This window comes from Myotis brandtii, unplaced genomic scaffold, assembly GCF_000412655.1.
Source record: "Myotis brandtii unplaced genomic scaffold, ASM41265v1 scaffold347, whole genome shotgun sequence".
Lineage (NCBI taxonomy): Eukaryota > Metazoa > Chordata > Mammalia > Chiroptera > Vespertilionidae > Myotis > Myotis brandtii.
The window spans coordinates 55,132-68,735 of record NW_005363366.1 but is presented as its reverse complement, the minus strand read 5'-3'; the positions used below and the strand labels follow the sequence as shown (position 1 = coordinate 68,735).

The following is a 13,604-nucleotide window of genomic DNA, read 5'->3' as shown; positions in this document are numbered from 1 at the left end:
AGGGAAGGAAGCGGCCCTGGTCTGGTTGCTTGGAGCCGAGCAGGCCCCCTACCCGTCACCATGACCAAAGTCATGTTTTCCTTCCTTTTCTTTTGACCCGAATTAACCGGTTAAGTCCCGTGTACCTGGAGCTACGGGTCCTCCCTCCTTCAGCCCATAGCACATTAGTGCTTCCTGCTGACTTTCTTGCTGATTTGGGCCTTAGGGTGTGAACAGGGATCTGGAGCAAATGGGAGGCAGCCGCTTCCAATTCCGTGTATTCCCGTCCTGCCCCACAGCCATCGTGTTCCTTCCGCTGCAGGAGCACAGCCTCGTGTGCGCGAAGGCCCGTGTCCCCAGCCGAGCCTCGGGTGCCGTTAGCCCGCGCCCCGTAGCCCTTGAGCCACCCGCCCACTTGGCGGCCCGTCTGGCGGCGGGAGCCGGTGGAGGGCCTGTTGCTGAGCCGCCGGGCAGGCAGGTTTCCTTGGTTTTTACCCGCTGCTTCTGCTCCAGGGTCGCGCCCGGGTCACTTACTCCCACGTCTCCTCACCCCGCCCCCCCGCCCCCCGGGGGGCAGTGTCCCAGGCGGCCCTTGTTTTTGACGACCTCCGCTTAAGGAATACTGGTCATGTGTATTGTAGGATGCTCCTCTACTGGAATTTGTCTGCTGTTTTTTCCCTAAGTTTGGGCTCATGGGAGGACCCCCAGGATAGATTGCATTTTCATCACATCATATCAAGGGTACACTCCATCAGCAGTGCTTGGAATTCTTTTGCATGGGAAGTTTGTCTGTCTTAACTTATTCAAGGAAGGGCCTCACCGGTGAGGGGCCTATCAGATTCAGGCCTTCCCAGGAGCATGCACAGGGCCAGGGGTGGGGAGTGGAGCCTGGAGAAGGTTATGTTCCTGGTCACTGTATGTAGTGAGTGGGCTGCAAGCTGGACATGTAGTGGGGCCAGGTCACAGGGCCTGTGTGCCCTGCTGCGCAGTTGGACCTGCTGGGTGTTGAAGCAGGAGAGGAATAGGATGAGGCTGTGTGAGATCCCCTCCCCTGCAGCACTTGGTAGGAGCTAGGCCACATCTCACCAAAACCGAGATGCCATCAACTGTTCATGTTCTGCGTGGAAAGAAATATTTTGACAGTCAAATTATGACATACTGTTGATCACATGGATTTTAGTGATACTAAATAATGACTTGGATATCAAATTTGATGAAAAATGGTAACTCCCAGCTGATGGCTTAGATCCTTCCTCCAGGGAATGAATGGTTAGTGCCACTCAATCTCATTAACCCCTGGATGTTGAGCTCACTGACTCCTTTTATGATCTTGAAAAAACTAAATTTGATAAACTGCTTCTTTCTTGTCTGATAGCCAGATTGTCAGACATCAGCACAATGAAACTGCATACCTGACCCAAAGGCTCGGCTGTGTCTATGGTGCTCTGCTTGCTCTTAATAATAGCCGCGGCTTGATGTTGCACATTAAACATGCCAGTTGCTTGCCGAACCTTTATTTCGGTTTGTCCTGTTGTAATAAGGAAATTCAGCCCAACACTTATATTTAGGTTCATTAACGGATGTGGTAAGAATTCAGATGAACAGCCAGATGAAGGGATGTATAGGGTGAGGTCTGGGAGGGTCCAGAGTACAGGAGCGGCTGTCCCTGTGGAGCTGGGGTGTGTCCACCTTCCCTGTGTGGACGTGTTCGCCCACCTGGAGGCTCCCCGAATCCTGCACCATTGGGATTTTACGGAGCTTCCTCACACAGGCGTGATCAGTTATAACTCCATTCCCAGCCCCTCTCCCCTCTTGAATATGGGAGATGGGGCCGAAAATTCCAAGCTTGTATTCATGGCTCGGTCTTTTGGGTGCACAGGCCCCATCCAGGAGCCTACCCGGAGTTGCCTCAATAGAACAAAAACTGCTCCTCGTGCTCCTATCACCAGGAAATGACCAGGGGTTCAGGAGCCTGTGTCAGGAACGGGAGCAGAGATCAAAACATATTTTTCTATTATTTCACACCCCTGATGGCCTGGGTATGCCCTCCCACTCCCGTTTCTTCGTGGTGATGCTGTGACCCAGAAAGGTCCGGAGACCTAGCCCCGGCTGCACAGCAGAGTAGCTGGGCTGGGTAAAACCCGGAGCTTAGTCCTCACCCTGACTCTTCACTCCGGCATTGGTTGGAACGACAGCCGGGGTGAAGGAGACTGCCTGTGCTTCCTCACTCAGAGGTCCAGGCGCAGTGGGGAAGGCGCCGTGGCCTGGCCGGCAGGTGAGGGCCAGAGAGGGAACTGCCAATGGGTATTTGCCTTGTTACAAGACCTCTGTCTAGATAAACAGGCTTATCTTTCTGCACAAGCTCTTTGTATATTTCAGCCTAGTAACCTTCAAGAACTCTGCATATCAGTCAGGATTCTTTTTTTCCTTCTTTGCAGATTACAGACAAGCCAAGCCAGCTGGGCCTAAGAGCATTTATTGGTTCATGTGAGGGGAAAGTTCAAGGGTAGGATAGCTCCAGGCACAGCTTGATAAGGGTTCACTGATGGACCTGGTTCCTTTCACTTCACCTCCTGGTGGGTTTCATTCTCAAGAAACTGCTCCAGCAGCTTCTAACCATATGACCCAGCTCTTGCAGGTTCTGGAGAAACCACAAGAATCTTTCCCCCATGTCTCCGCGAGGTCTCCTTGCGACTGGCTGTAGTAAGTCATGTTCTCATCCCTGAAGCCAGCACTGTGGCCAGGGGTCTTGACTAGACCTCTTGCTGCACTCCTGAGCTGAGGGCGAGCTCGCCTGCAGCAGGGACCCCCAGAAGGGATTGGAAGAATGTAAGCTGGCTGAACCCTCTCCCCAAAAGACAAACCCTTAGAGTACTTACTGCTGGATTAAGGAGCACCTGCTGTAGGATTCTGTTGCCTCTTACTGGGCCTCTCTTGTGTGGTTTCTTTTTCTTTCTTTTCTTTTCCTTTTTTTATACAGCTCTCTCTCTCTCTCTCTCTCTCTCTCTCTCTCTCTCTCTCTCACACCTTGCGACTGGCTGTAGTAAGTCATGTTCTCATCCCTGAAGCCAGCACTGTGGCCAGGGGTCTTGACTAGACCTCTTGCTGCACTCCTGAGCTGAGGGCGAGCTCGCCTGCAGCAGGGACCCCCAGAAGGGATTGGAAGAATGTAAGCTGGCTGAACCCTCTCCCCAAAAGACAAACCCTTAGAGTACTTACTGCTGGATTAAGGAGCACCTGCTGTAGGATTCTGTTGCCTCTTACTGGGCCTCTCTTGTGTGGTTTCTTTTTCTTTCTTTTCTTTTCCTTTATTTATACAGCTCTCTCTCTCTCTCTCTCTCTCTCTCTCTCTCTCTCTCTCACACACACACACACACAGTGGGATTCTATTTTCCATCCACTAGATTGGCAGAAACCGAAAAGCTGACAATAGCAGGTGTGGGTGCGGCTTGCCTGCTGGTGGAAACGTGCATTGGTGCAGGCGGTTGAGGCTGCCTCTCCTTGTCTGTAGGTACTAGGATATGTGTGCAGAAATGAACAGTGTTTGTGATTGTCCCAAACTGGAGACAACCCAGAGGGCCATCAAAATAGACTATATCAGAAGTAGAATTCTATAGTCAGAAAGCAACGAAAATGAACAAAATCAGCTCACAATCACATGACTGAACCTCACAAACATGATGTTGGTAGTCCCCCTCCCAGAATGCAATATGATTCCATTCCTCTGAAGCTCAAAGCCCGGAGAGGGGTCTGCCTTGACCGTGGGGTGGAGTTTGAGGTGGGAAGTGGCAGGAAATGAGCTTGGAGACAAGACCTGGCCTGGAGGACCTGGGGCCTCGCCGGGCGTGGGACGGAGATCTGCCTGTCCCTGGAGCACCTGGCGCCAGGAGAGGTTTGAGGCGGTGGAATGCAATTCTGACACGGTCTGTTTGAGGGACTAAAGGAAGGCACCCGGCAAGGGAGACAGGAGGCTTCAGTAACTCAGGGGACCCGTGAGCATTGCAGAACCCCCACAAGCAGCTCTGGTTTCAGCTTCTAAAGAAAAGTTCACTCAATTATGTCCCTAGATTTAAGTTCTGGGAGGACGGGACTTTGCCATATTTGATAGGCACCCAATACATGCCTAGTAACCTGTTGGATGAATTATGCCACCCGTAAGTGGGGTTCCTACAGAGCATGGAGCTCTTGGCCAAGTGCTTTGGGATTGCAAGGAAGAAGGGGATCTTGTTTGGAGCCTCAAACATGAGTTCGAGAAGCAGTCTAGAGGCCGGATGCAAATGCAGGCCCCTCCACTCACTGCTCTGGGCCTTGAAGTCCACGTCTGGGATTCAGTGTCTTCTGGGTTCCTTCTGGGGCAGTAGGAGCCCGAGGCAGCAGGAGGCAGGCAGGAGGGTGTGGGCTGGCAGAAGCCACAGGAAGTTGAGGGAGAGTTTAGCACCTGTTAGGGCAGTGGTTGACAGCTGTTAGGAAGCAAGGGGCCCGAGTTCCCATCTTTTCCCTCTGGAATGGGTGGGTGGGGAGTGCAGGTGTCTGCCCATAAGTGTGGGCATTCCCGGCATTGCCTCCCTCAGCTTGTTGGTAGCTCACAGTGGTTCTCACAGCCACGAATTACACATGGTACCCACATCCTAAAATGTGCGGCAGGAAGTCACATAGTCCCCTCAGCCGTTCTGCTGACAGATGAGGACAGATGCCCAGGAGGTGGTTATGAGACCGAGGGAGTTCTGGGGAGGGTGGTTGCAGAGATGGGGAACTCAAAAAGGTGGGGGTGTCTCCAGTTCTGCCTGGTTCTGGCGAGTTGCAGCCAGCTTCTGGTGTATTGAGGGGACAGAAGGCCTGCTGCCCTGCAGTCGGGTTTCAGAATTCTCATTTGGGTGAAGGGAGGGGGTGGGCCATGTCCTCACTGAGTGTTTTCCAGTTCGGGGAAGTTTGGAGCGGGTCTGTTTGCATTGGGCCTGAAAGGACCGGGCGTGGGGTGGTGAGCAGCTGTCGGATCTGCCCAGGCCTGTGCTCCAGTCCTGCTTCCTGTCATTTAAGATGAGGTGCTCGTGGCCAGTGTCAGCAGTAGCATGTGCCCCTTCACAGTGGCCAGCACTGCAGCTTATAAAGCCTTTCCGTGAAGGTGACCTCATCCGAGCTTCCGGACAAAGGAGCTGCTTGCTATTAAGGCCCCTTTCACAGTTTGGCCTGGGTAGGGAACAGTCCTGGATCGCGAGGCATCTGCGGGACACAGCTTCCTAGCCATGTGCCCTCCGGCAAGGTGCTTGCCCTGCCGATCCTCGGTGTCCTTAGAAGAGTATCCTGAATGCTGGATAACATAAGATGTGAAAAATGGCTATAAGGTGGGTCCTAAATAAATGCTGTCTCCAAGAAGTTGTTAGTCACCTGGCCATTGCGCTGCAGAGCCCAAGGCTGAACCTGGATGGTCCACCCACAGATTGACACCTGGGTCTAACACGGGTCCAGCGATGCACTGAGCTGCCTTCCGGTGCGCGCTGTACCACGCTGGGGAGCGTGCAGCCCAGAGGTGGACGTGAGCATAGACGCGGTAACACGTTTCGTTTGTCTCCCTTGTCTGGTTGTCACACTCTCAGACAGATGGTCCTGGACGGGCAGTTTTGTCTTCAGTTCCGCTGATCCAGGCATCGCTTGGGCACGTGGGCCTTGACTCTTTAAGCTGTTGAGCACCATGGGCTCTCCAGTCGTGATTTTGAGCACCTTTGGTACTGCAGACCCTGGATAGAAAACTAGCCCCTCTCCTCAGAAGGTTTTTCCAACTTTTGTTATTGTGGAACTATTTAAAAGTAAGTCGTAGTTATGCAGCCCTAAGTACTGCAGCCCACACTGCCTAAAATATGGACCCTCTCACAACCTCAGTAAATACCATTTTAAAAATTAACAATACTCCATACAACTCTAGTCCTTTGTCAGATTTCCTTAATTGTCCCAAAACTATTTTTATGCCTCTTTAAAAAACAAAACAAAACAGGAGACGCCTGGCTCGTGTGGCTCAGTGGTTGAGCATCAACCCATGAACCAGGAGGTCACAGTTCCATTTCTGGTCAGGGCACATGCCTGGGGTGAGGGCTCGATCCCCAGTAGAGGGCGTGCAGGAGGCAGCTGATCAATGTTACACTCTCACATCAATGTCTTTCTCTCCCTTTCCCTTCCTCTCTCTCTAAAAAATCTTTAAAAATAAATTCTATATAATAAAAGCATAGTATGCAAATTGTCCCTTTGACCCGGAGTTCATCCAGGAGTTTGACCAGGGGGCAGGGCCAGCTGGGAGAAGGGAGGGAGGCCCCGGTCCCCGGCAGCCGCTAGGGACCCTACCAGTGCACAAATTTCATGCACTGGGCCTCTAGTAAGTAAATAAAAGACCAGGGCAGTTTTTTTGTGGAATGTCCTATCTTCTGGACTTAGCTGATTGTTTCCTCATGATGTGTTTTAGCTCATTCCTCATTCCCTCAGATCTTCTGTAAACTGGAAGTTATGTCTAAAGGCCTGATTCAGTTCATTTAGGTCAAACATTTGTGCAGGACTACTTGCAAGGTGACGTGTAAGTCATAGGTGCCACAGGGTAAGTCATCCAGGGAAGCGCGCGCCAGCTCGTCCCTCTCAGCGAGGCTGGTTTGGGCACTGGTTGAGGTGGTCACAGGTCTCCCTTATCAAGGCACATTAGGAAGCACTAACCCATTGGGAAGTACTTTGGCTTCGTGGGACTATCCTGTCCCCCAGCACCTCGTGGCTTTAGCATCCAGTAAAGACCCTTGTCTTATCATGAGGATGTTTTTCTAATCTGATACCCCTCCTGCACTTACTCGCCACTCTTCTGTGACCCCTAGACTGTTTTATTTTTTGAATATGTGTGGGATCGTGTTCATATGGTTTCCGGGATTTAAAGCTGCATCAGAGCCCGCATGCCCGGGTGGAGGAGGCTGCTCTCGCGAGGGCGGTGCCCGCCTGGCAGGCTGGTGGGGCACTGTGGCTGACTCTTCACAGTCCTCTCACCCTTAACTGCAACAGAAGGAAGTCCCAGCCCCAACAGAGCAAAGGAAATGGCCTCCACCTTTAACCTCAGAGCTCTCCACGGGGTGCCGGCAAGGGACTCGCAGCCCAGGACCCTCCTCTCTACAGCTCGTGCCCAGCAGGCAGCCAGGGAGCTGGCCCGGCCCTGCCTACGACTTTGCTAGCCTTATTATCCTAAACATTTTATTACCTCGTTTGCCAGTTAAATTACTCAACCCCGTCCCTTCATGCGAGCTCTGTGTGTACCTGTTTTTCACCTCCTTGCGTCCCTCGGAGTGGAGCGTGCCGTCGCCTTGCTGGCAGTGTGCCAGGCCCTCGCCAGGCCAGCACTCACTACACGGAGCACTGCTGTCTCCCTTCAGGTCCTCGTGAAGTGGACATTACATCCATGCTTTGCTTTTCCTTTGGGTCCTAGAGCCCAGGGGTCATTTCTAGCTCATTCCTGTCACTGCGTGAAAGGGCCTGAGGGCCACGGGGCTCTGTTGCGATGGACTTTCAGCGGACACAGTCCTGATGGCATTGACTTCCGGCGCGCGTGCACTCGCTCCAGCCTCGCAGTGGCCCGTGTGCCCCCTGCTGCCCTCTGTTGCCCTCTCCCGTCTGCTCCGTGCGGCCAGGATCCACAGCAGAGCAAGGTCCCGCCCTGCCTGCCCCTCGAGCGCTTCCTCTCTCGCTGCCACTTTACGTCTCGCTCTGCCTCTGGAGCTCGGAACACTCCTGGATTTGGAGCCAGGGTTCTGCATTCTCTCCTAGACTTTCTGGGTGTTGTGCTTATGGTCAGGACTTGCAGCATAATGCTTTCACTCAGCCCACTTAGGAAACCTTGGAGGTAAGTATCACCTTCCACTTTATGGGTGGCTGCACAGGCTCAGAGTTCTTAGAACAGTTCTCTATTGTCACACAGAGTCAGGGGCAGCAGGCAGCTGTCGGGTCAGGAAGTGGGCCAGGGCGGCAAAGGTAAACGGACTGAAGTCCTCCCGTGCTCAGCTGTGCTCAGCGGGGACCGGGCCCTCGGCACACAGTGCAGTCCCGGCGGGCATCCCTGCCGTGGTGTCAGTGAGCCCAGCCGGGACAGTCCCCCCTCGCTCCTCGCAGAGCGGCCGGGCCAGCTCTGTGGGGAGGCACAGCTGGGAGCGAGTCCAGTGGTCAAGGGGTGCTCTGCAGGCCCCGGTCGAGTCCCACTGTCTGGGGGTGAGAACCAGACCCCCAAAGCCCAGCCCAGGGACACGCCTGCGCAGGAAGTGCCAGAGCTCACCCTGCTGGTGCTTCTTGGGTCGTGTAAAGAGCCCCGTGCTCAGTCTTTGAAACCTGAAGGAGTAGCTGTGCGGCCTGTGACTGCCCAGCTGAGAGCACTGCCTACTGGACGTCGCAGGTTTGTGATTTGTCATGAGTTTCCCAGCAGAGCCCTCGGTCCCCGTTCTGTCATAATTGCACCAGCTGATGGAAGGAAAGGGCCTGGAGGCAGGACTGCTTTCCCGACCCCGCTCTACCAGGCTGCGCCCTCTGCCTCAGGGTCCTTATCTGTAAAGTGGGTGGACTAGATGGTCAGGAAGCCGCTCTCACGCTGCTGTTTGGTGCGCCTGTGGGAGCTGGTAAGTCTGCTGCTTGCTGGGGCGGCCCTGTGTGGGCTGCCAGCTCCGCCCTCTGCTGGGTCTGCTCTTGATTCCATGTCTGGTCTCCAAGGAGCAGGAGCCCCACCTGTGAGCAGAGGCCCTCTGAGCCCAGGACCGAGGACAGCATGGCCACGGCAGCGCCGCTGCGCAGCCTGGAGGAGGAGGTGACCTGCTCCGTCTGCCTGGATTACCTGCGGGACCCTGTGACCATCGACTGTGGCCACGTCTTCTGCCGCAGCTGCACCGCCGACATCTGCCCCGCCTCGGGGGCCCGCCCCGTCTGCCCCCTCTGCAAGAAGCCTTTTAAGAAGGAGAACATCCGCCCCGTGTGGCAGCTGGCCAGCCTGGTGGAGAACATTGAACGGCTGAAGGTGGACAAGGGCAGGCAGCTGGGGGACGCAGCCCGGGAGCAGCAGGACGTGAGGCTGTGCGAGCGGCACCAGGAGAAGCTGCACTATTACTGCGAGGATGATGGGCAGCTCCTGTGCGTGCTGTGCCGGGAGTCCCGGGAGCACAAGCCCCACACGGCCGTGCTGCTGGAGAAGGCCGCCCAGCCCCACAGGGTAAGCCTCACCCGCACGGCGCTCTGCCCACCTGGAGGCCGGCCTGGCCCACAGCCGCTGAAGGCTTCTTGCCGGCCCAGGGCTCAGCCTGAGTCCACCCCGCTGCCCCAGCCCAGAGCGTCCACCTGTCCCCACTGCTTGTCTTTCTGCAGGAAAAAATCCTGAACCACCTGAGTATTCTAAGGAGAGACAGAGACAAAATTCAGGGCTGTCAGGCGAAGGGAGAAGCTGATATCCTGGCTGCGCTGGTAAGTGAGGCTGTGAGGGGAAGCCTAAGGCTGCGGCCTGGCAGCAGGCGCTCTGGGCTGGTCGAGGAGCAGGCCAGCCTGCCCAGCAGCTCTGGCCTTGGCCTGCTTCCTGATCTGAGGGGTTGCCTAGATGTCAGCTAAGGTCCCTCCTCTGTGACTCACCTCTGTGGGGCCACCACTGGCCGCTGCCGCTCTTCTGCGAGGGCGAGCCAGGGTGTGGGGACCAAGGAAGGCTGGCTCTGCTCTCCCTTTCAGAGGAGAGACGTGGTTGCTGCAGCAGTGGGGCCACCGGGACTAGAAGGAGGGCGGGCTGAGGATGCCGGTGGCCGCCGCCGCTGCGACAGGCAGCACCTGTGCACCTCAGTAGACATGGTGTTGGGAGGAAAACGGAGAGGCGGGTTCCAGTTTTCTGTGGGAAGTGGGCATTGCTGGGATGTTGGGGCCAGGCCTGCCGTGAGCCACTGGGCCCTGGGACGGGGAGAGGGAGGCAGGAGACACAGCTCAAGTTCAAGGTGCACCTCCAGGCCCTGGTGTATGTGGACGCAGCCCACCCTCAGTCAGCTGGGCACAAAGACACTGACCAGATCCCCACCTGGACTTGCAGTGAGATTCGGGGGCAGGCAAGGTCATGGTCCCTGAGCACAGACATTGCGCAGACTCGCTGAGGTCACTGGTGCGGCCCTGTGTGCAGGGCCCGGTGCTGGGGCGAGGGTTGGTCTGCTTGGAGGAGAGCAGTCTGTGAGCTTCCTGGAAGAGGCGGCTGCAGAGACTAGTGTTCAGGAGGCCCTGGAACATACTGTTTTCCTGGAACCGGTACCAGGCTGAGCAGCCAGGCAGCTAGCAGGCAGGCGGAGTTCCAGTCCCGAGGCGGCTGGACTGCTCTGTGACTGACTGACTTCTTCGAGGAGGGAGGTTGGCCCAGGGATGCGAGAAAGGCCCCCAGCCTGAGCTTGGGATTCGTGGGTGGGGAGAAGAGCCGCCTGGCGCCGCTTACACCAGATCCTGCAGGCGTTTTCCACCGCCAGGCGGAGGCGTCACCCTTGCCCTTCCCACCCCGCAGCAGAAGCTCCGGGAGCAGAGGCAGCACGTCGTGGCCGAGTTTGCGCAGGGCCACCAGTTCCTGAGGGAGCGGGAGCAGCACCTGCTGGACCAGCTGGCCAGGCTGGAGCAGGAGCTCGCCGAGGGCAGGGAGAAGTGCCAGGCCAGGGGCAGCGGGGAGCTGGCCCGGCTGGCGCTGGTCATCTCTGAGCTGGAGGGCAAGGCCCAGCAGCCGGCCGCAGAGCTCATGCAGGTGAGAAGCCTTCTGGGGGCAGGGCTGGGCACCAGAGCGGCAGGCCTGTCCTGCTATGGGCTTGCAGGACCTTGGGGCCTCGGCTTTCTTCTCTGAAACACGGGCTGGTAACCCTGCTCGGCCCACTTACTCCAGTGGTTGCTTGAGAATAAAGTGCGATGGCCGGGGTCTTTCTCAGCATCTACCAGGGTTCAAGGAATCTGGAGAAGGGGCTGTGCATAAACGAATGAGAGAGACTAGACAAGAAATATGAATTTGGAAGGCATTTTGGAGGGCCAGACGGAGACGCAGTTCTAGTGGCTAAAGCTCTCAGAATCTCCGGACCCCTAGCTTTTTGTTAACACATTTTGCCCTCCAGCGAAGCAGATACACACGTCAAAGGTAAGGATTGGTAAACAATAAGGGTTATCAGGTCGGGGAACTGCCCTCAGCTAGCTTTCTGGCAGCAGGCAGTAACATGCAGATCTGCAGCCCTGTTGGAGCCCCAAGGTTCATCAATCTTTTGATGAACTTCTTGCATAATTATGACCTGCTGGACTTAGCCTCCAGCATGTGATGGCTGGCATGGTGTCACTTCAAAAAGTAAATTTCCTACGAAGTTTAAAAATATTGAGACGGAGGGGAAGGTTACTAGTATTTTCACTGCTATCTTCCATCCTCATCACTAGCATCATGAGCCTGTCTTCCGACAAGTCTCACACGCCCTGGCAGAGACTCGTCCATGGAAGCTCTTTGTGGTTCTGGAGCTGAAGTTGTGAAAGCTGGGAGCGGGGAGGAGGGGCAGCGGAGAGGGCCGGAGGGTCAGTGTGGGCGAGTTTTTCTCTGGGACTCGGAGCCACTGCAGGGCAGAGATGGACACAGGTGAGTTGCCTCTGGAATGCTTCCTGATGCTGAGAAAGGAGGAGGCCTGGACCGTAGGACAGACAGCTGGCCAAGCTGAAATGGCTCCACAGGCCAAACTCGGAGCCTCCCCGAGGAGTCGGTCCTGCAGGCAGGGCTCAGCGCCGTGGGCCGCACCCCGCCCTCTGCTCTCGTGGGCCAGGGAGGCCAATGTGGCGGTCCCTCCCCTTGCATGGTCAGTGGCTGGGCCTGTGTCGGCCGCGGAGATGCTGCTACAGGCCAGCGGCAGGCAAGCCGGTGCTGGCGGAGAGGGCAGGGCACATTCTCGGCGCCTGGCGGCAGGAGGCTCCGGCCCTCTCCGTCCTCGTGAATGCAGGACTCAGGACTGGCAGGGCTGTAGGTCCTTCAGTGCAGCCGCACCGTGGTCACTGAGGGTCAGAGAGTTCCCGGCCACGGGCAGGTCAGGAGTCGGCCAGAGCTCCAGTCCGGTCCTCACTCCCAGGTCCTCACTCCCAGCGCCTGCGCTCTCGTGCTTTTCTCTCGTGTAACCAGTGTGTGTCTCTGGCTCCGCCCTTTCCTACAGATGGCATTCTATCGCCTCAAATTTCTCTCAGACTCTGGCTGGCTGGGTCACTTGCTGCCTCTCCCCTCCCCGTGTCTTCTTCCCCTTCAGGCACGAGCATCCTTCCTTCCCCAGGGCCACCCCCGGCCCATGTGCACTGTGCATGGAGCAGAGGGCGCGGGTGCTGGCGGCTGACCTGCAGTTGCGTGTACCCTGGGGGTGCTCGTCCACCCACAGGAGCTGTGCGGGCCCCCCAAGAGCCTCAGATTGAAGCCTTGCCTGGGGTGGGGGCGGGGAGAGAGTTGGGTGTCTGCTTCAAGCCGGTGCAGGAAATTGGTGTTGTCTATGTTTGTGTAGATTTTGCTACAAGGGAACTGGATAGCCGACCCCTTGGTTGTCATACTTCCCCAGGGCTGTTTGCCCGCCAGTGGGCAGGAAGCCTGAGGTGCTGCAGGGCGGGAGCTGGTGCAGAGGTCTGCTGGAGACACGGGGAGACTCAAGGTGCACAAAGGCTTTTGACCAAGGGACGGAAAAGGAAAGGAAGCTCTGGACGGGATCTCATGGAGGTGCTAAAGGGGACGGAGAGAGGAGTGGCCGGAAGGCCGGACGTCCTGTCTGGACCAGCCCTGGGCAGACTTCGGTGGCACCCACTGCAGGTTGCCTTCCTTGCCTGGGAAGAGCCCTTTGCGATGCTCTTGTCAGCACCCAGGCATGTGCCCCGCCGGGCCAGCCGCAACGCACTGCTTGCCTCACGAGCGCCTGTGTTGGGTGAGACCTGTGCGTGGCTGCAGGTGGCCGGCACCCCCAGATCCCCTCTGTGTCCTTTGGGAGGAGGGTTCCTGCACTGGTCTCCGGTCCCACCGTCTCCGGCCACTCAGCACCTTTATCCCTTAAGCGGCTCCCACTGCCCATCTCTTTGCCTTTTTGCACACCTCCGTCTGCAGACTTGGCACTCCCTGCCTCCGACTTGCTGCCCAGCCCTCCAGCTGCTTGGACTTCCTGTTGTGAGGAAGGATCGGCCAGAAACGCCTGGCAGCTGCTTCCTGGCGGGGCATGTGTAGCTCTGACCTCTCACGTGTCCTTCCCTGCAGCAGAGCTGCTGCCTCCCGAGGGGTCTGGACAGTCAGCAGCAGCCACAAACGCCCAGGCTTTTGTCTCCAAACCTCCGCCCTCCCCAGGCCTTCCATGGCGGGCACTTCTCTGTCTGACCAGCCTGCTCTTCCTCCTGCCGCGGCTCCTGGCGCGCCTAGGTGACGCTGTCATGTAAAGCTTTGTGGTGGTGACTCCTTGTCTCTTCCCCTGCAGGTCGCTCTAACGGGGAGAGATGGGCGGCTCTTACTGCTGTTACCCAGGCTGCTAGAGCAGGGCCTGGCATGTAGGGGGCGCTTAATTAATATTTGTGAATGAGTGACATGAAGGCAAAACTTAATGTAGACTGCTATGGAGGCTCTAGACCAGCCGTGGGCAAACTACGGCCCG

The 13,604-nt window shown here is 56.7% G+C and overlaps 1 protein-coding gene across 5 annotated transcripts in view; it reads left to right on the top strand.

The window, feature by feature from the left end:
* The first annotated feature begins 6,330 nt into the window (after window positions 1-6,330).
* Window positions 6,331-13,604, top strand: part of TRIM26 (tripartite motif containing 26) — a 13,869-nt gene continuing 6,595 nt past the window's right edge. Inside the window, exons 1-5 of one of the 5 annotated variants that reach the window (XM_014544023.1) lie at window positions 6,331-7,837; window positions 8,692-9,184; window positions 9,337-9,432; window positions 10,493-10,723; window positions 13,070-13,598. In XM_014544023.1, coding sequence (XP_014399509.1) covers window positions 7,236-7,837; window positions 8,692-9,184; window positions 9,337-9,432; window positions 10,493-10,723; window positions 13,070-13,186 — 1,539 coding nt within the window. In that variant the 5' untranslated portion in view covers window positions 6,331-7,235 and the 3' untranslated portion in view covers window positions 13,187-13,598. Of the gene's footprint in view, window positions 7,838-8,607; window positions 9,185-9,336; window positions 9,433-10,492; window positions 10,724-13,069; window positions 13,599-13,604 lie in introns of those variants that run through there. The other 4 variants (XM_014544021.1, XM_005871577.2, XM_005871578.2 and 1 more) reach the window with 4 other exon arrangements.